The sequence below is a fragment of the Ovis aries genome, chromosome 2 (assembly GCF_016772045.2).
Source record: "Ovis aries strain OAR_USU_Benz2616 breed Rambouillet chromosome 2, ARS-UI_Ramb_v3.0, whole genome shotgun sequence".
Taxonomy (NCBI): Eukaryota; Metazoa; Chordata; class Mammalia; order Artiodactyla; family Bovidae; genus Ovis; species Ovis aries.
The window spans coordinates 249,317,672-249,337,920 of record NC_056055.1 but is presented as its reverse complement, the minus strand read 5'-3'; the positions used below and the strand labels follow the sequence as shown (position 1 = coordinate 249,337,920).

Here is a 20,249-nt window from a genome sequence, read left to right as displayed (position 1 = left end):
GTGGAGAGGTGGACCGGGGTTGCACTGAGCGGGCCTTGTGGGCGTGGCGGGACTTTGAATTTTATTCTGAGCAGGATGGTAGCCAGAGTGGGGGCTGCACAGAAGAGGGATGTGTGGGAACAAACGGGTGGGGGACAAGAGAGGAAGTAGGGACGCCCATGAGGAGCCATCTCGGCAGGCGGGGCAAGAGGTGGCAGTGGCTTATTGAATACACATCGGAAACCTATCGTGGTGACTGGCACACAGGAAGCGCTACATGACGGTAGCCGTCACGTGATGGCTTCAAACTATGGAGCCAGGCACACGTGGGCCTCTCCCGTGGCTTCAGCTCTTCATGGCTGGATTTGTTGCTGTTGCTCAGGCGCTCAGTCATGTCCAGCTCTTTGCAGCCCCATGGGCCGCATCACGCTAGGCCTCCCTGTCCCTCACCCTCTCCTGGAGTTTGCTGAAACTCATGTCCATTGAATTGGTGATGTCATCCAACCGTCTCATCCTCTGTCACCTCCTTCTGCCCTCAGTCTTTCCCAGCATCAGGGTCTTTTTCCAGTGAGTTGACTGTTCTCATCAGGTGGCCAAAGTATTGGAGCTTCAGCAGTCGTCTTTCCAATGAATATTCAGCATTGATTTTCTTTAGGATGGACGGGTTTGATCTCCTTGCCATCCAAAGGACTCTCAGGCATCTTCTCCAGCACCACGGTTCGGAAGCATCAATTCTTCGGTGCTCAGCCTTCTTTATGGTTCAGCTCTCACATCTGTGCATGACTGCTGGAAAGACCTGACTAGACGGACCTTGGTCAGCAAAGTAATGTCTCTGCTTCTTAATATGCTGTCTAGGTTGGTCATAGCTTTCCTTCCAAGAAGCAGTCGTCTTCTAACTTCACGGCCGCAGTCACCATCTGCAATGATTTTAGAGCCAAGAAGAGGAAATCTGTCACTGCTTCCACCTTTTCCCCATCTATTTGCCATGAAGTGATAGGACTGGATGCCATGATCTTAGTTTTTTTAATAGTGAGTTTTAAGCTTGTTTTTTCACTCTCCTCTTTCACCCTCATCTAGAGGCTCTTTAGTTCCTCTTCGCTTTCTGCCATTGGAATGGTATCATCTGCATATCTGAGATTGTTGATATTTCTGTCAACAATCTTGATTCCAGCTTGTAACTCATCCATGACTGGATGACTTTGAGCAAATAATTTTTTTGGGTGGGGGGAGAGGAAAGGAAAGTGTTATTACTTGCAATAAATAAGGAGAACACCTGGGATTGTTCCTAAAATAGTGTTTCTGAGCAAATCATTTAACTCCACCCAGGCTTATTGTTATCATCTGTAAAATAGGTACAACAGTAGCAGCATCCGGGGCTGTCAAAAAGGTTTAAACAGATAAGGCAGAGGTGCAGAATTTGGGGCACAGCATGTGGCTCATGGTAGCTTCAGTATTTTTATTATAATTTCTAGTCAGCAACTGGAGAATAAAGAAAGGATAATGGGTAAGAGCAGCTGGTACATTTGAGATTCATGAGTAGCCTTTGGGGGACTTTTTGGCTAGTGCCTGCAGCTGGGCATGGCAAATGGCAGCTTTGCAGGGTGGGCAGAGGGCTAAGCAAGAGTGGGGAGGAAATGAGTGCAAAGGGTTTCTTTTCTGTGTTTATTCACCCAACAGTGGCTGAGGGGCTACAGTGCACCAGGCAGGGTTCTAGACTGGGCGCTGTACTGGTGATGATAGCACTAACAATAGCCAACCCGAAGGACTTCCCTGACGGTCCAGTGGTTGGGACTCTGCATTTCCACTGCAGGGGGCAGGCGTTCCATCCCTGGTGGGTGAACTGAGATCCGTCATGCTCGCAACCACAGAACAAACAACCAAAACAAAGACCAGTGGTATTAACTACGTAACAGTGGGGAGTCATTAAGGTAATTCTGGCTGATGCGATGGGCTTCCCTGGTAGCTCAGCTGGTAGAGAATCCACCTACAATGCAGGAGACCCTGGTTCAATTCCTGGGTCGGGAAGATCCTGTGGAGAAGAAATAGGCTACCCACTCCAGTATTCCTGGGCTTCCCTGGTGGATCAGACAGTAAAGAATCCACCTGCAACGTGGGAGACCCCGGTTCGATCCCTGGGAAGGAATCCCTGGAGGAGGGCATGGCAACCCGCTCCAGTGTTCTTGCCTGGAGAATCCCATGGACAGAGGAGCCTGGCGGGCCACAGTCCATGGGTTCGCAGAGTCGGACACGACTAAGCAACTAAGCACAGCACAGCTGATGTGATAGTGAAATCCTGAAATCTCAGTGACTTAGCACAAAAGAAGTTCATTTCTCATTCATGAGAAGTCCTGTTAGGTGGCTTTCTACATGGTGACCCACAGACCCAGAGCCCTTCCAGCTTGTGGCTCTAGCATTCTCTAGGAGCCCCGCGTTATTTCCTTCCAGCTGGGGGACAGGGGAGGCGAGGCGTCCTCGTGGGAGGTTTCCATGGGGCAGGTCTGAGTGGCATGCTTTAGTTCTGTCTTAATTCTGCTGTTGCTGTGCAGGCGCTCAGTCGCGCCCGACTCTTCGCGACCCCAGGGGCTGCAGCATGCCAAGCTCCCCTGCCTTCACTGTCTCCCGGAGCTTGCTCAGACTCATGTCCGAGTCGGTGATGCCATCCAAACATCTCATCCTCTGTTGTCCCCTTCTCCTCCTGTCTTCAGTCTTTCTCACCATCAGGGTCTTTTCCAGTGAGTCATTTCTTCGCATCAGGTGGCCAAAGGATTGGAGTTTCAGCTTCAGCATCAGTCTTTCCAATGAATACCCAGGAATGATCTCCTTTAGAATGGACTGGTTGGATCTCCTTGCAGTCCAAGGGACTCTCAAGAGTCTTCTCCAACACCACAGCTCAAAAGCATCAATAATTCTGCTAGTGAGAACTAGATCACATGGCCATATCTGACTGCAAAGGAGTCTGGGAAATAACTTCTAGCCATTTCCCATAGAAGAACTGGAAATGTTTTTTGGTGAACATATAGCAGTTCCTGTCCCACCATATCCCGGTACACAGCTAAGCATGGATCATCTTATTTAAACCTCATGGCAAAAGCAGGCACTGTTATTACCCCATTTTACAGATAAAGAAACCGAGACAAAGTCATTGGCCCGGGGTCACACAGCTATGGGAGGCACGGCCAAATCCTGGCAGTCAGATGCTAAAGCTATACGATCCAGAGCTTTCCATGAGGAATTCAGTTGTTATTTTGAGAGCTGGATGGAAGCTATGAACGTTAGAAAGTGCACTTACACACAGGGATTAGATATGGGTTCTTGGGCTCTGTGATAGAAGCCAGAAGGGCTGCCGGGGAGAACCCTGTGGGCAGAGCCGAGGGTTCTGGCATCTGACTCCCTTCCGCCATCCCCTAGGCCCCGGGTGGGGAATAATTTAGTTCAGTTCGCCAAGGGCATCTGGGCCCACTCTCTGCCCATCTGGGCAAGCAGGGCTGCAGAGCTTGGCCGGGGGTGTTTGTGGCCCCCTCTGCTCTGGCTGTGGGTGTGCAGCCTGTGTGTGGGGGGTGGTTCCTGGAGGCGGTGTCTGGAGGCGGGAGGGTGGAGCCCCAGGTTCTGTGGTGAGAGCTCCCTGCCTGAGTTTAGCTTTGCCTGAATCCGGCCTTGGTTGTCGTGGCAACATCGAGGCACTTATTTTTCTGGCCTGGGTGCTGGCTCCTGGTTTTCCATTCCTGATTTTCCATTTCCAGAGCAGATTCCCTGGTTGGGGGCGAGGGTTTCAGGCTCAGCTTGGACTGCTGTGCGTTTATACGCACCTGCTGCATTCCTGGGCCTGGCCTAGACAAGGTTGGTAGCGCCTTGGAGTGCAAATGCCCCTGCCTTGCCCTCAGGCCATCTGGGAGGCTGCCTAGCTTAAATGGAAAGAGTTTAGGGCTGCTTCCCCTTCCCTGCAGCAGCTGCAGTTTGGAATAGGTGCGAGCCCCCAGCTCTCTGTGCCTGAGGTGAGGATTCAAAGTGGTCGCACGAATGTGACACTGTTAGAGCAGAGAGCACCCGGAGGCCGGGGGTCAAGAGGTAGCAGGAGCCCAGACGGGCGATGCCAGGGACCGCGGGAACAGCAGCCGCCTTGCTCTGACTGCTCGCGACTCGGTTCAACCCCTTTAATCCTCACGGTGACTCTGTCCGTTTCACGGGAATACTGAGCCGCGGTAGCTCGTGGGTCACACTGCCGACAGGTGGCAGAGCGGGACTCCGCTGTGGCCCCGACTCCGGAGCTGACGGCCTGCCCCCTGCGCCGCACAGCCTCCCTGCCCCAGGGCGGGAGCAGTGGAGGCTGGGGGTGGAGCTCGGAGCCCCAGGGCCTGGGTACAGCGACCGGGCGGGCTGGATGTTCAGAGGAACGAAACCAGTATGGCTCACACGTTCCCTCCAAGCCCGGCGCTCAGTCACACGCCCTTTGCCCCCAGATGACGCCCTGAGCCGGGTGCCAATGTTCGCACCTTGTGCAGGGACATGGGCTCAGAGAGGCAGAACTGCTTCCCCTGGGACGCGGCCTGGGAGGGAGGCGCGGCGGGAGTTGGGGAAGGGGGATTCGGTTCCGTGCCTGCACTGGGCAGTTCCGCAGCCCGCTCCAGATGTGAAGTCGTCCGAGCGCCTTGTAAACACATTTTCAGCAAAGCGTGTGACCCCTTTTCTGGGTCAGCAAAGATGATCCTGAAGACTGGCCTTTCCCGCAGCGTGTGTGTGTGTGTGTGTGTGTGTGTGTGTGTGTGTGTGTGTTGGGGAGGGTCTTCACCTCCACGCCCTCCCCCTCCCCATCCTTCCCTTCGTTTCCCGCTCCTCCCCTTCCCCTCCCTCCTCCTCGCGCCCCTTCACGCCGCCTCCTCCTCCTCTGTCCTCCTCCACCAGGCTCCCCTCCCCCACCCTTCTTTCCCCTCCCCGGCCCCGCCCACCCCGTGATCACGTGGGGCCCGCCGGATTTAAGCCTAATCTGCCCGGCGCTCAGCCGGCCGTCTGGCTGTTGGGGAGTCTGGGTGGGTCTCCCGGGCCCTGGCAGAGGCCTGCAGAGGGTGCCCACGGCCGCCCCCCATGAGCTTGGGGCTGGAGCAGTCGTTGGAGGTGGTTATCCAGGTGGGCCCGGGTCTGTGCCCCGTGCAGGGCAGGGGCGCAGAGCCTCGAAGGAGAGGGTGAGGGGCGGCGCGTCTCGGGGTGCAGGCGTGGGTGAGCCGGGGACCCCGGCTTGCAGCTCTCGGCCAGGGTGGGGGCGGAGGGGTCTGGGCCTCAGTTCCGGGGCTCTGTCCAGTGCCCCTCGAGTGAAGGGGAGTCCCCACCTCCAGGTTTTAGGGTTGGGGTGACCGCTGCTAGCACTTTGAGGTCCTCACCCGCCCTGGGCGGGAGCCCCCGGCACCCCGCCTGCCCGGGGCGGGGTCTGTGAGTGGGCCGTGCCTTTGGCTCGCTTCTCGTGCCCCCGGGGGCCTCCTTTCCAGGGCAGGGGCGCACGGAGCGTAGCGTCCTGTTGGGCTTCGTGCAAGTCTGACTCCCAAGCGTCCTTCCAGGTGGGGTTTCCTGAGCGCCTCCTGGGCACCCACGTCTCGGGTGGCAGCCGTGTTTCTTTGCCACCCGCGCCAGGGAGCCCTGGGTCTCAGGCCCCCCGCAGACCCTCCCGCTTTCCCCGCAGACTCTGGAGAGGAGCCTCCTGGGGTCGGGCCTGGCCCAGGACTCGAGGCCCGCCCACCTGTCTGCCCGCATCAGGGAGATCATCACCCGCAGCCTCTCCCAGCCTGAGAGCGCAGGTACCGCTCCCTACCCCCACCCCGCCCCAGACACTCCTCTCGACAGTCGTGAGGACGGTAAGGATGGCAGCTTCCATTTCTTGAATCCTCACTGTGAGGCAGGCACAGACCCATGATGGAGGGTCCCATTTTACAGATGAGAACATGGAGGCTTGGAGGTGTCATTTGCCTAGACTTGGCTCCACGTGCTGCTGTGTGAAGGCGGGGCATCACCTCCTTGCTTGCAGGAAGCCTGCTTCGAAAACTAAACCCCAAACACAGCGTTCTCTCCCAGGGAAGGGGTGGCCTCGGTGAATCCAAGACAACAGGGAGAAGGCAACTCAGCTTAGCTCAGGGCTCTGTAGACAGCCTGGGGTTGGCAGTGCCCGTTCTCCACCTGGGCAGGAAGGCTCATGGGCCCCCAGGCCCCTGGAGGGCGGCCCCCACAACCTCCTGTGTGCTTTGACAGTCTGGGAAAGGGCCCCTCAGCTGCAGCTCCCTTCAGGGACGTGGTCCGTCTTCCTGCCTCCAGGGATGGGTGGGGCACCTGTCTGGGGAGGCGGTCCCTCTGGACACAGGTGGAGGCCAGTCGAGTGCCCGCTGTCCTGCAGGCCCGGCCCCCGAGATGGCTTCCATGCTGTCGCTGCAGGAGGAGAACCAGCTGCTGCAGCAGGAGCTGTCCCGCGTGGAGGACCTGCTGGCCCAGAGCCGGGCGGAGCGCGACGAGCTAGCCATCAAGTACAGCGCGGCCAGCGAGAGGGTGGGTGCTGCCGGGCGCAGGGCACGGGGCTCCCCAGCCTTGGGGGTGGGAGGCACCCTGGGCAGCGCACCCGGGAGGAGAGGTGGGCCCCAGAGCCAAGCGGCCTGTGTTCAGGTTGTGACTCTGCCCACTTGAGTGGCCTTGAACACGTCTCTCCACTCGACACGCCTGCTGTCTACAGTGGGGACAGTGACGACACGGAGCTGCGGAACCGATGGGACGAGGGGATGAAGTGCCAGGAGCCTGGGTGTTTCATTCCCGGCTGTCCTGGGGGTGGGGCATGGAGAACAAGACCCCCAAGAGTCCCCCGCCGCAGTCTCTGGGCATCTCTCGTACCCCTGTGTACCTGGGCTGGGGTGTGCACAGACCTGGCCCGCTCTCCCAGATGAGGCCCCGCCAAGGAAGGACAGGGTAGCCAGGCCTGCGCCCAAGTCCAGACAGGGTGTGTGTCCGGGGGCCTGTGCCGCGGGGCGGGGCAGGAGGTCTGTGTGCTGGGCGCAGGGCGTCGTCAGTGCCTCGTCTCCTTCAGGTCGCCAGGCTCCAGGCAGGCAGCCCTGGGGAGGTGGTGGTGGCTGCAAGTTGGTGAGAGAGCTGCATGCGGGAGGAAGTGTGTGTGCCTGTGGGGGCGGGTGATGGAGTAGCACGCAATAGTGTCTGTGGGCCCTTGAGCCCCTGCTGTGTGCCACGTGTGTGCTGGGAGCTTGACGTTTGCGATGCAGAGGTCGGGACCGTTGCGACGCTCGTGTGATGGAGGAGCTCGCTGAGGCTCAGAGCGGGAGAGCGCTGTGCTCGCAGCCGCGCAGCCCGGGGCCCTGCGTTGTGGCTTTGTTCCCTGGGGATGGGAAGAGGCCACTGGGCTGGGAGTCCCGGGGGGCAGCTGGTCCTGGGAAAATGGGAAGGACCTCAGATACGACCCCCTAATACTGCAAGCGGCAAGCTGAAGCCTGCAGATTGACGCTGGCCCAGGGTCCCCTGAGCAGGACTGGCAGAGCCAGGGTTGCCCAGGACTCACTGAGCTGGGCCCGTCTGCACGAGGGCTTGTTACCCGGCGGTGGGAGGAGCGATCTGTGTCTCCCTGTTGGTGTGGGCTGTGCCTGTGTCCTGGCATCCGCCTGCTGGGATAAGCCCTCACCTTGTTGGGACTTGCAGAGAAGCAGGGCGGGGGGTCTAAAGCGCACCCCAGCACTGGGCACAGCGCAGGGCTCGCTTTCCCAGGGTTTGCAGGGAGTATGGGGGGCAGGCTGGGCTAATGCGCATTGTTCGTGGTGCCTGAGCCAGCCCCTCCCACTGAGGCCAGTCATCTTGGGGCCCCTGGCACAGTGTCAGGCCCGGGCGGCGGGGGGCTGCCTCTTAAATGCCAGCTTCTAACCAACAGTGGGGCCAGCATAGCCCCCCTGGCTGGGAAGGGAAGGGAAGAAGAGGTGGAGGGGGCCGCTCCCTTTCCTGTGAGGACGCTGCTGGGGGGCTGCATTAGTCTAGGAAGTTCCCTCTTGTGGCTGGGGAGGCTGGGACAGCGTGCAGAGGGAGCCTGGCGTGAGGCTGTCCCCTGTGTGTGATGGTGTGCGTGGGGCCCTCTGGTTAGATGAGGGTGACCTTGAGGCCTGTCCTGGGGGTGGGTCCCCAGGTAACATCAGAGCCTGGAGATCGCCTCATGAGAGGTGGGGAGACAGGCCCAGGGAGGGCATCGCGGGGCCAAGGCCGCTGGTAGAGCTGGGCCGAGCCCCTGGCCTGGGCGCCGCAGCCCTGGGGCATCGTCCCTCTCGGCTGCGCGTGTGGCCCTGGGCCGCGGGCAGTGGGGCCTGCAGCCACAGTGGTGCATGTGGCCTGGCTTGAGGTTGTTCGGACCCTTAAACTCCTAGCACCTCAAGGAGCGGGGTGGAGCTGAGGTCATGATCTGTGTCCAGGGGCTGCGTGTGGGGAGGCTGAGGTGGTGACCCCCCTGGGTCAGAGGGGGGACCTCGGGTCCCTGTGAGGCCTCCGCTCTCCCATCCCTGAGGAGCAGTTGTTGGGCCAGCCCGGCTCCCGCAGTGTCCATGGTAACCTGGACCGGGTGAGCCCTGTGCAGTGGGGCGGGGGTTGCTAGGGGAGACAGTAAACTTCTTTCATCCTTGGCTTGGGAGCAGCCTGCTTCCTTTTTGACTTATGAGTGAATTTGAAAGAGTTTGTGGAAAGGGCTGGGGTGTGGCCAGAGGGGCAGGGGTCTGGCTGTGAGCCCTGGGAAGCAGCGGAGCACTGGCAACTGCAGGGACCCCCGTAAACCCGAGAGACGGACAGCGCCCGGTTCCCACAGCGGCAGGGACCCTGGTAAACCCGAGAGACGGACAGCGCCTGGTTCCCACAGCGGCAGGGACCCTCGTAAACCCGAGAGACGGATAGCGCCGGGTTCCTACAGCGGCAGGGACCCCCGTAAACCCGAGAGAAGGACAGTGCCTGGTTCCCACAGCGACAGGGACCCCTCTAAGCCTGAAAAACGGACAGCAACTGGTTCCCACAGCGGCAGGGACCCGTCTAAACCCGAGAGACGGACAGCACCGGTTCACGCAGCTGTGTGAGACACACACCACGGCCACCGCCAGACCCTTTGTATGTGCACGAGTGCAAGTCACTTCAGTCGTGTCTGACACTTGGTGACCCTGTGGACCCTAGGCCACCAGGCTCCTCTGTCCATGGATTCTCCAGGCAAGAATATGGAGGGGGTTACCATGCCCTCCTCCAGGGGATCTTTCCAACCCAGGGATCGAACCCAGGTCTCTTATGTCTCCTGCATTGATAGATGGGTGCCCTTCTATATACACACACCAACGGCCCACCAAGAGGCTGCACTCAGATCCACAGAAGCTGCATCAGACGCCACACCGCCCCACCCGCACGCATAGCCACACACCATGGCCTGTATGTCCACACTGCAGACAGCCCAATGCTGGCTGGATACCTACAGCCAGACACAGGTGTGCACAGATGCACGCAGACCCCCCTCGTATGCTGTGCACACAGGCGTACAAATGCATGGACACGTAGGAACACACGCAGACGTACCCATCTGCTTCACCACAACGCATGCCTTAGACCACAGATGCCAGCTCACCCAGGTCCTCGTGAAGGCCCAGACACAGACACACAGGGTCACACATGGAGACAAACGACAAAACACCCCCCCCGACATCCAGGAAGCGCCTGCTGGATGGTTGACACACACGCAGCACCCCGGTGCCGCAGCCAGCACCGACTCTCTGCCCTTCACCTAACTTGGGTGGACTCCACGCAGATACTGGCCACGGGCTTGCTGCCCGCCCTCCAGGGAGAGGGACCCCCTGCGTATCGCCTGCTCCCGCACCCTCAGACCAGGTTCCACCAACATGAGCTGCAGCTGGCACACAGCCTCTGTGGGCACAGTCGCCCTGCCCCAGCGCTGTCCCCGGGGTGGGGATGGAGATGAGGTGGTTCTCAGCTTGGTGGCTCCCTGAGCCTCTCCTGGCGCACCGCTTAACCCCGGCCCAGAGGGCCAGCCTGGCCTGGGCCCCTGGTCCGCATGGGTGATGGTTGTCGTCCTTGCCATTGGCCTCCCCGGGACCGGACGTGGGCGTGTGTGTGAACGGATGCCCTGCCCCGCCTCTCACAGGCCAGGCTCTGGGCTCAGCCCTGCTGTCGGTCCACTCTGGGCACCATCCTCCTCTGAGCCCTGACATCCTCAGCTGCCTCCTCCATCCTTTCTACACTTCTGGGGGAGGCTAGGGGCCCCCTGGGACCAGCAGGTGCCTGGAGGAGTGAGGGGGTTTGGGCTAGTGGAGGCCGTCAGAGCCTGGGACCACCTGGGCCTGCAAGGCATCGTGGGTCGGGGTCCAGCCTGGTGCCCCCTACAGAGGCCTGAGCCTGCCTTCTGGGGAGGCGCAGGACTCTCACCTGGGGCCCTTCCCCGCAGCTGGAGCAGGCTGTGGTAGGGTGATGAAGGGGCTACAGGCTGCCTGGGCGTGGGGGACGGGGTGGGGTGGAGGTCCCCCCAGTGAGGGAGAGCGGAGAGCTGGGGGCCAGGCTGGGCTGGGCTTGTGAACAGCCACGCCATGTGTCAGAACACTTGTGCTCGCCTCTCAGAAGCTTGAGCACTGTGTGTGGGGAGTGGGAGCCAGGTGAGTCCGCCAGTGCCCGTCTGGGGTGTCTGAGACGACCTGTGCGCTGTGTGTGTGCGCGCGTCTCTGAGCTCACACCTGTGCGCTGTGTGTGTGCGCGCGTCTCTGAGCCCGTCTGGGGTGTCTGAGACGGCCTGTGTGTGCTGTGTGTGTGCGTGTCTCTGAGCTCACACCTGTGCGCGTGTGTTGACGCCTCTGAGCGTGTTACATGTGCTCGTGCTGTTAACTCATGAGCACGCTCTTCTAAGACCGCATGCTCACGGCCCTAAGGCACAGTGGGAGCAAACTCCAGGTTTCCTGGGTTCGGGTGGCACGGCACGGATCTCATAGTTGGCCACACAGGGTGCTGCCCGGGCCTCAAGGTTTGCCCCAGGGGCATCTTTGTGTTTTGTGTGCACACGTGTGTGGGCCCACCTGCACGCGTCCCTGCACACCCTGTGTGTCCCTGCACACCCTGTCTGTGTCCCTGCACACCCTGTCTGTGTGTCCCTGCTTGCCTCGTATGTGTTTATGCTTGGCCGTGCACACGTGCTCTCCGTCCTGGGCTTGCCTGCAAGGCATCGTGGGTCGGGGTCCAGCCTGGCGCCCCCTACAGAGGCCTGAGCCTGCCTTCTGGGGAGGCGCAGGACTCTCACCCGGGGCCCTTCCCCGCAGCTGCAGCAGGCTGTGCGTCGGGAGTCTGGGGAGCCGGAAGCCCAGGAGTCCAGGGGGCTGGCCCTGCAGAGCGTGGAGCTTCGGCGGCAGCTGCAGGAGGAGCAGGCCTCCTACCGGCGCAAGCTGCAGGCCTACCAGGAGGGCCAGCAGCGGCAGGCGCAGCTCGTGCAGCGGCTGCAGGCCAAGGTCGGGCTGGCGCCCCGCCCTCCGTGCACCTTTCCTCCCCCAACCCCAACCCCCGAGGCTGACCCACTCTCTGCCCACCCCCAGATTCTCCAGTGCAAGAAGAAGAGCTCGGAGACGGAGCAGCAGCTGCTGGAGAGATGCACAGAGCTGGAGCAGCTGCGGCTGCGGGTGGGCGCCAAGGGGCTGGGGGGCAGGGCTGAGCCTTCCTGTCCTGCCCAGTCTGACACCCCCGCTTCCCGACCCCTCAGGACGCAGGGCACAGCCAGGACCTGGAGAGCGCCCTCGTCCGCCTGGAGGAGGAGCAGCAGAGGTGGGCCCGCGGGGGGCGAGCGGGGGCCGGCCGCCCTCCGCCCAGGCACCCACCTGCTCTCCTCTGCCTCGCCCAGGAGCACAAGCCTGGCCCAGGTGAACGCGCTGCTCCGGGAACAGCTGGACCAGGCGAGCTCGGCCAACCAGGCCCTGCGGGACGATATCCGCAAGGTGACCAGCGACTGGGCGCGCAGCCGGCAGGAGCTGGAGCAGCGGGAGGCTGCCTGGAGGCGCGAGGGCGAGGTGGGCGAGGGGCCGGGGCTGTGGGGCCCCACTGGGCTGGCAGGGAAGGGGCCCCGCGCCAGCTGAGCCCTTTGATTCTGCAGCAAGAACACCGGCGTGGGTCATCATGCCCTTCTCCAGGGCATCTTCCCAACCCTAGGATGGAACCCGGGTCTCCTGCACTGTAGGCAGATTCTTTCCGATCTGAGCCTCCAGGGAAGCCCCGTTAGGGAGGAAAACAGTTGTCATAACAATAGCCTTGATTAGTGCCTATTGTGTGAGAGGTGGGCGTTTTCTCCTCTGATCCTCTTAACCTACGTGGATGGTGTTCTAGTCCTCCTGAAGAGAGCTTGAGCTGCTGCCCGGTCGTGCTGCAGGCAGCTGGGATGCAGACCGAGGTCTCTGGCATCTTCTGCCCTTCCCCGTGTAGGCTTTGACACCCAGCTCCCTGGGCCAGGGGGAGGCGGGGGCTGGTGAGCGAGGCAGCTCGGACCCAGCCTTGCAAGCCGGCGGTGGGGACGGCACACGGCCCCCGGGTCGGCCCTTGGGACCTCACTCCGCCCCTCCGTCCCCCAGTCTTTCAACGCCTACTTCAGCCACGAGCACAGTCGCCTGCTCCTCGTCTGGAGGCAGGTCGTGGGGGCCCGACGGCTGATCAGCGAGGTGAAGACGGCCACTGAGAGGTGAGGCTGGCGGAGGCGCGGCCCTGCTCTTCACGAGTTCAGCTCCGCCCAGCTGGGCTTCAGTCCAAACCGACCCGCCTGCTGTGTCTGCTGTGTGCCGGCCTTGGGAGACACAGAGGCACCTAGTGATAATCAACTCTTACCAGGTCAGGGCAGTCATGTCGAGTTTGCTTAATGTATCTGCTAAACTGTCTGTGACTAAATAGTCATATTTTACTAAACTAAAAACATTCTTTTAGTAAAAAACCTTTTTTTGTAGTTTTAATAATTTTTAGTAAAACATTTTTTTTCAAGTTTAGTAAGCATATTCTACTAAACTAAAAACTGTTTCATTGTTTTCTAAATTTACTGTTTCCTAGTTACTACTAGTACCCTGGAGGCAGCCATGGCAACCCACTCCAGTACTCTTGCCTGGAGAATCCCCAAGGACAGAGGAGCCTGGTGGGCTGCAGTCCGTGGGGCCGCAAGAGTCAGACACGGCTGAGCGACTAGGCATAGCGCAGTCATTACTAGTAACCAGTAAACATTTGCTAGATATTTGCTACTAGTTGGGCTCCTTGAACCTTTTATTTCATTTCATATCCCCAGTGTTCCTGTGAGGTAGGAACTGTAATAGTCCTCACTTTTCAGGGGGGACATTGAGGCTCAGAGAGTTAGATCACAGAGCGGTAGGAAGGAGGCTGAGTCAGGATTTATCGCCCCTGTTTTTAACCCACTGGACTGTTCGGTGAGCCTGGTGGGCTGCCATCTATGGGGTCACACAGAGTCGGACATGACTGAAGTGACTCAGCTTGACCTAGACTGTTCGCTGTCTCCTCCCAAGGGCCTGGCGACCTGCAGGGGATTCCCTGGCTAGGACTCTCTGTTTTCACTGCTGAGGGTCCAGGTTCAGTCCCTGGTCAGGGAACCAAGATCCCGTAAGCTGTGTGCGGCCAAAAAGGCTTAGAATAAGAACGAAGGACCTTGCGGTCTATGGACTGAGGAAGCGAGAGGTCAGTGACATGGAAGTGGAACAGAAAGGACGTCCCAGATGCTCAGAGGATGCAAGGGGCTGTGAAAGGAACAGTCGCTCAGTCGTGTCTGACTCTTTGCGACCCCGTGGACTGTACAGTCCATGGAATTCTCCAGGCCAGAATACTGGAGTGGGTAGCCTTTCCCTTCTCCAGGGGTCTTCCCAACCCAGGGCTTGAACCCAGGTCTCCCGCATTGCAGGTGGATTCTTTACCAACTGAGCTAGGAGGGGAGCCCCCAAGGGAAGGGGTTGGGAGGCCGGAAAAATGCTTCATAGGGAAGACAGAATTTGCACTGACCCCAAAGGATAGGTAGGGTTTTAACTGGCAGAGCTGAGGGCCCTCCAGGGAGAGGGAACAGCAGAAGCAAAGGCTTGGGGGTGGGAGAAAGTGGCAGCCAGTGGGGCTGAAGCAAAAGGCAAGTGAGCGGGAGGTCAGGTTGGAAAAGAGCCTCACAGGTCCCTTGCTGCAGGGGACTTGGTGTCTGCCCCCGCCCACCTCCGCCACGCACAGCTTGTGGGATCTTAGTTCCCCGACCAGGGATCAAACCTATGCCCCTGCACTGGAAGCATGGAGCCCTAAGAGCTGGACTGCCAGGGAAGTCCCTTCCTACTTGCTCTTTGAGCACGTGGGGCTGTGGGGAGAGCCCAGAGGCAGGCAGACCAGTCTCTCTCCTTTTGTGCTTTAAGCATTAAGTAATGACCTTTTGGTGAGATATCTCATACTCGCTCAGTATCCACAGTATCAATTGATTCATCAGTATCACAGATGATTTTGCTTTGGTTTTTGCATTTAAAATTGTTTAAATCAGGATCCACAGATGTTCACAAGGTGTGATTCATTGATTTGTCTTAAGTCGAATATTTTATTTGTTCCAGAAACTGGGACAGTTGCCCTCAGAGATTCCCACGGTCTGGATTCTGTGGTGTCATGTAACACCCTTGTCTCCTGTATTTCTTGGAAATTGGGTGTTGGCTGTAAGGCTTCATCAGACTCAGGTTCGGGTTGTTGTGTTTTGACACAACCTCTTCATAATGCTGTGTGCCCTGCCATCAGGAGCCTCTCTTTCTGTGTGTGGGCAGCCCTTGACGCTCCACGCCAAGGCCCAGACACTCCTCAGTTCCGTTCAGTTCAGTTCAGTCGCTCAGTCGTGTCCAACTCTTTGTGACCCCATGAATCGCAGCACGCCAGGCCTCCCTGTCCATCACCAACTCCCGGAGTTCACTCAGACTCACGTCCATCGAGTCCGTGATGCCATCCAGCCATCTCATCCTCTGTCGTCCCCTTCTCCTCCTGCCCCCAATCCCTCCCAGCATCAGAGTCTTTTCAAATGAGTCAACTCTTCGCATGAGGTGGCCAAAGTACTGGAGTTTCAGCTTTAGCATCATTCCTTCCAAAGAAATCCCAGGGCTGATTTCCTTCAGAATGGACTGGTTGGATCTCCTTGCAGTCCAAGGCACTCTCAAGAGTCCTCTCCAACACCACAGTTCAAACGCATCAGTTCTTCGGTGCTCAGCCTTCTTCACAGTCCAACTCTCACATCCATACATGACCACAGGAAAAACCATAACCTTGACTAGACGGACCTTAGTCGGCAAAGTAATGTCTCTGCTTTTGAATATACTATCTAGGTTGGTCATAACTTTTCTTCCAAGGAGTAAGCGTCTTTTAATTTCATGGCTGCAGTCACCATCTGCAGTGATTTTGGAGCCCACAAAAATAAAGTCAGCCACTGTTTCCCCATCTATTTCCCATGAAGTGATGGGACCAGATGCCATGATCTTAGTTTTCTGAATGTTGGGCTTTAGGCCAACTTTTTCACTCTCCACTTTCACTTTCATCAACAGGCTTTTTAGTTCCTCTTCACTTTCTGCCATAAGGGTGGTGTCATCTGCATATCTGAGGTTATTGATATTTCTCCCGGCAATCTTGATTCCAGCTTGTGTTTCTTCCAGCCCAGCGTTTCTCATGATGTACTCTGCGTAGAAGTTAAATAACCAGGGTAACAATATACAGCCTTGATGTACTCCTTTTCCTATTTGGAACCAGTCTGTTGTTCCATGTCCAGTTCTAACTGTTGCTTCCTGACCTGCATACAGATTTCTCAAGAGGCAGGTCAGGTGGTCTGTATTCCCATCTCTTTCAGAATTTTCCACAGTTTCTTGTGATCCACACAGTCAAAGGCTTTGGCATAGTCAATAAAGCAGAAATAGATGTTTTTGTGGAACTCTCTTGCTTTTTCGATGATCCAGCAGATATTGGCGATTTGATCTCTGGTTCCTCTGCCTTTTCTAAAACCAGCTTGAACATCAGGAAGTTCATGGTTCACGTATTGCTGAAGCCGGGCTTGGAGAATTTTGAGCATTACTTTACTAGCGTGTGAGATGAGTGCAGTTGTGCGGTAGTTTGAGCATTCTTTGGCATTGCCTTTCTTTGGGATTGGAATGAAAACTGACCTTTTCCAGTCCTGTGGCCACTGCTGAGTTTTCCAAATTTGCTGGCATATTGAGTGCAGCACTTTCATAGCATCATCTTTCAGGATTTGAAATAACTGGAATTCCATCACCACCTCTAGCTTTGTTCGTAGCGATGCTTTCCGAGGCCCACTTGACTTCACATTCCAGGATGTCTGGCTCTAGATGAGTGATCACACCATCATGATTATCTGGGTCGTGAAGTTTTTGTATAGTTCTTCTGTGTATTCTTGCCACCTCTTCTTAATATCTTCTGCTTCTGTTAGGTCCAGACCATTTCTGTCCTTTATCGAGCCCATCTTTGCATGAAATGTTCCCTTGGTATCTCTAATTTTCTTGAAGAGATCTCTAGTCTTTCCCATTCTGTTCTTTTCCTCTATTTCTTTGCATTGATCGCTGAAGAAGTCTTTCTTATCTCTTCTTGCTATTCTCTGGAACTCTTCATTCAGATGCTTATATCTTTCCTTTTCTCCTTTGCTTTTCGCCTCTCTTCTTTTCACAGCTATTTGTAAGGCCTCCGCAGACAGCCATTTTGCTTTTTTGCATTTATTTTCCATGGGGATGGTCTTGATCCCTATCTCCTGTACAATGTCACAAGCCTCGTTCCATAGTTCATCAGGCATTCTTATCTATCAGATCTAGGCCCTTAAATCTGTTTCTCACTTCTACTGTATAATCATAAGGAATTTGATTTAGGTCATATCTGAATGGTCTAGTGGTTTTCCCTACTTTCTTCAATTTAAGTCTGAATCTGGCAATAAGGAGTTCATGATCTGAGCCACAGTCAGCTCCCTGTCTTGTTTTTGCTGACTGTATAGAGCTTCTCCATCTTTGGCTGCAAAGAATATAATCAGTCTGATTTCGGTGTTGACCATCTGGTGATGTCCATGTGTAGAGTCTTCTCTTGTGTTGTTGGAAGAGGGTGTTTGCTATGACCAGTGCATTTTCTTGGCAAAACTCTATTAGTCTTTGCCCTGCTTCATTCTGCATTCCAAGGCCAAATTTGCCTGTTACTCCAGGTGTTTCTTGACTTCCTACGTTTGCATTCCACTCCCCTATAATGAAAAGGACATCTATTTTGGGTGATAGTTCTAAAAGGTCTTGTAGGTCTTCATAGAACCATTCAACTTCAGCTTCTTCAGCGTTACTGGTTGGGGCATAGCCTTGGATCACTGTGATATTGAATGGTTTGCCTTGGAGACGAACAGAGATCATTCTGTCATTTTTGAGATTGCATCCAAGTACTGCATTTCGGACTCTCTTGTTGACCATGATGGCTACTCCATTTCTTCTAAGGGATTCCTGCCCACAGTAGTAGATATAATGGTCATCTGAGTTAAATTCACCCATCCCAGTCCATTTTAGTTCGCTGATTCCTATAATGTCGACATTCACTCTTGCCATCTCCTGTTTGACCACTTCCAATTTGCCTTGATCCATGGACCTGACATTCCAGGTTCCTATGCAATATTGCTCTTTACAGCATCGGACCTTGCTTCTATCACCAGTCACATCCACAGCTGGGTATTATTTTTGCTTTGGCTTCATCCCTTCATTCTTTCTGGAGTTATTTCTCCACTGATCTCCAGTAGCATATTGGGCACGTACTGACCTGGGGAATTCCTTTTTAGGTATCCTATCATTTTGCCTTTTCGTACTGTTCATGGGGTTCTCCAGGCAAGACTACTGAAGTGGTTTTCCATTCCCTTCTCCAGTGGACCACATTCTGTCAGACTGCTCCACCATGACCTGCCCGTCTTGGGTTGCCCCGCGGGCCTGGCTTGGTTTCATTGAGTTAGACAAGGCTGTGGTCCTAGTGTGATTAGATTGACTAGTTTTCTGTGAGTATGGTTTCAGTGTGTCTGCCCTCTGATGCCCTCTTGTAACACCTACCATCTTACTTGGGTTTCTCTTACCTTGGGCGTGGGGCATCTCTTCACGGCTGCTCCAGCAAATCACAGGCACTGCTCCTTACCTTGGACGAGGGGTATCTCCTCACCGCGTTCATCAGAGATTGCAAAATCGTGAGGGTCTCACTCTGTCACTGCGCCGTGTGTTAGCCGGAGCTTTTCTACAATAAGACACTTCCTCTTCTTACCATTTGATACCCAGTGGTACAGTCCATTCAGGAAAGGGAAGAATTTAGCCTATTTGATATATTTAAAGTATGTATTATTTTAAATTAGCATTTAACATTTTAGCATCTTGCTTTTGAATAATTCACGTAAGTACAAGATTCAAATTTTACAGGGTGTACTATGAAGAGTCCCTCCCGCCTTTGACCCAGACACTCAGGCACATTTGATAAAAGCAAATAGAGCAGACTGTACGTGTCCCTGCTCCCCTGGCCCCTCCACTGCTCTTCTGCTGTGCTGGGCCACCGCCGCCGTGGGCTTTTCTCTGCCTGCAGAGGGCGGGGCGGCTCCCCGGTCCTGGCGCATGGCTCCCCATGTGGTGACTTTTCTGGTTGCAGAGCACTGGCTCTCGGGCTTCCGCAGCTGCCGCTCGTGGGCTCAGCAGTTGTGGCTCCTGGACTTGGTTGCTCCGTGGCGTGTGGGATCTTCCTGGATCAGGGATCAAACCCGTGTCTCCTGCATTGGCAGGTGGACTCTCTACCACTGAGCCGCCAGGGAGGCCCCCATTGTCGTTATCATTTACACTTGGAAGCCTGCCCCCCATCCGACCCCCATGCTGTGTCCTCTCCACCAGGGACCTGCTGCAGCTGGGAGGGGAGCTAGCCCGCACCTCGCGAGCCATCCAGGAGGCGGGCCTGGGGCTGAGTGTGGGCCTGCGGCTGGCCGAGAGCCGGGCCGAGGCCTCCCTGGAGAAGCAGGCGCTGCTGGAGGAGCAGCTGCGCAGCAAGGAGCTGCAGGAGCAGGAGCTGGCCCGGCTGCAGCTACAGAGCAACCTGGACAAGGCCAACCTCAGTGACAGGTGGGTTCTCGAAGGCGCAGTGAGGCAGGCCTCGCTGGAGCATACAGCCGGGGTTCTGGGGCAGAGGGGTGTCTGTTCACCAGCGATGGTCCCTTCCCCTGTGTGCGCTTGGCCAGTCTCCCCAGGTCCTCTGTTTGGCAGAGGGGAAGACAGGTTCAGAGGGCTCTTGCCCAGGTTTGCAGTTCAGCCTCTGCTCCCAGTGCTAAAGAACCCATCTGCCAGTGCAGGAGATTAAGAGAGGAGGGTTCGATTGCTGGGTCAGGAAGATCCCTGACCACGAAGATCCCTCCTCCTGGAGGAGGGCGTGCGACCCACTCCAGTCTTCTTGCCTGGAGAATCCCATGGACAGAGGAGCCTGGCGGGCTACAGTCCACGGGGTCGCAAAGAGTCAGACACGACTGGGTGGCTTGGCGCCCAGCAGCACTCTGCTTCTGAGATCTAGGCAGGTCCCAGAGTGGTTCCCCATGAGATAAAGTGCCTGGCACTCATTCTGATTCAGAGATGAGAAGTCTGCAGCCCAGAGAGGAGGTGCTCCAGGTCACACAGCAAGGGCGGCCAGCTAGCGTCCCTGCCTCAGGTCTGGGGAAGCTGGGGGTTTGAGGAGAAGCTGGGTGGGCCTCCCATTCACCTGTGTAGCTCCCCCGCCTCCAGAGTGACCGAGCTGGCCGTGACAGTGGCGCGCCTTCAGGACCAGAATCTGGAGAAAGACCAGCTCAACAAAGCCCTCAGCGAGAAGCTTGAGGCCCTGGTGAGACGCGGGGTGCGATGGGAGGGACCAGATGTAGGCTGAGGGCTGGGTTGCTTGGGCAGCCCACTCAGAATCCGCATCACCCCTCGTTAACTGAGCACCTAGTGTGTGCAGCTTTAATGTGAGCACCTAGTATGTGTCAGCCGTAGTGGTTAGCACGTTCGCTTCCTTTATCCCATTTCATCCTCTCAGCTGTTCTGTAGCGTGATCCCCATTATACAGATGAGGAAGCTGAGGCCCAAGAGAAAATACTTGTCCAGAGTTCTAGAGCCGTGTTGCTGGCCCGTCAGGACTGGAACTCATGCCTATGCCCTGCTAGCCCAGGGCTCTTCCTGTTGGAACTCAGCTGCCTCCCCACCAGAGGGACACCCCTCATGGGTGCTGCCTGGGTTGGTCATCCTGTG

General features: G+C 56.8%; 1 protein-coding gene across 6 annotated transcripts in view; it reads left to right on the top strand.

The window, feature by feature from the left end:
- Window positions 1-20,249, top strand: part of CROCC (ciliary rootlet coiled-coil, rootletin) — a 57,947-nt gene that overhangs the window by 5,319 nt on the left and 32,379 nt on the right. For 3 of the 6 annotated variants that reach the window (XM_060411519.1, XM_060411518.1, XM_060411521.1), the window contains exons 2-10: window positions 5,648-5,762; window positions 6,391-6,501; window positions 11,280-11,465; window positions 11,550-11,633; window positions 11,714-11,775; window positions 11,852-12,017; window positions 12,573-12,679; window positions 18,873-19,097; window positions 19,749-19,845. In XM_060411519.1, the coding sequence (XP_060267502.1) occupies window positions 5,648-5,762; window positions 6,391-6,501; window positions 11,280-11,465; window positions 11,550-11,633; window positions 11,714-11,775; window positions 11,852-12,017; window positions 12,573-12,679; window positions 18,873-19,097; window positions 19,749-19,845 (1,153 nt within the window). Of the gene's footprint in view, window positions 1-4,977; window positions 5,101-5,647; window positions 5,763-6,352; window positions 6,502-11,279; window positions 11,466-11,549; window positions 11,634-11,713; window positions 11,776-11,851; window positions 12,018-12,572; window positions 12,680-18,872; window positions 19,098-19,748; window positions 19,846-20,249 lie in introns of those variants that run through there. The other 3 variants (XM_027965673.2, XM_042244769.1, XM_060411520.1) reach the window with 2 other exon arrangements.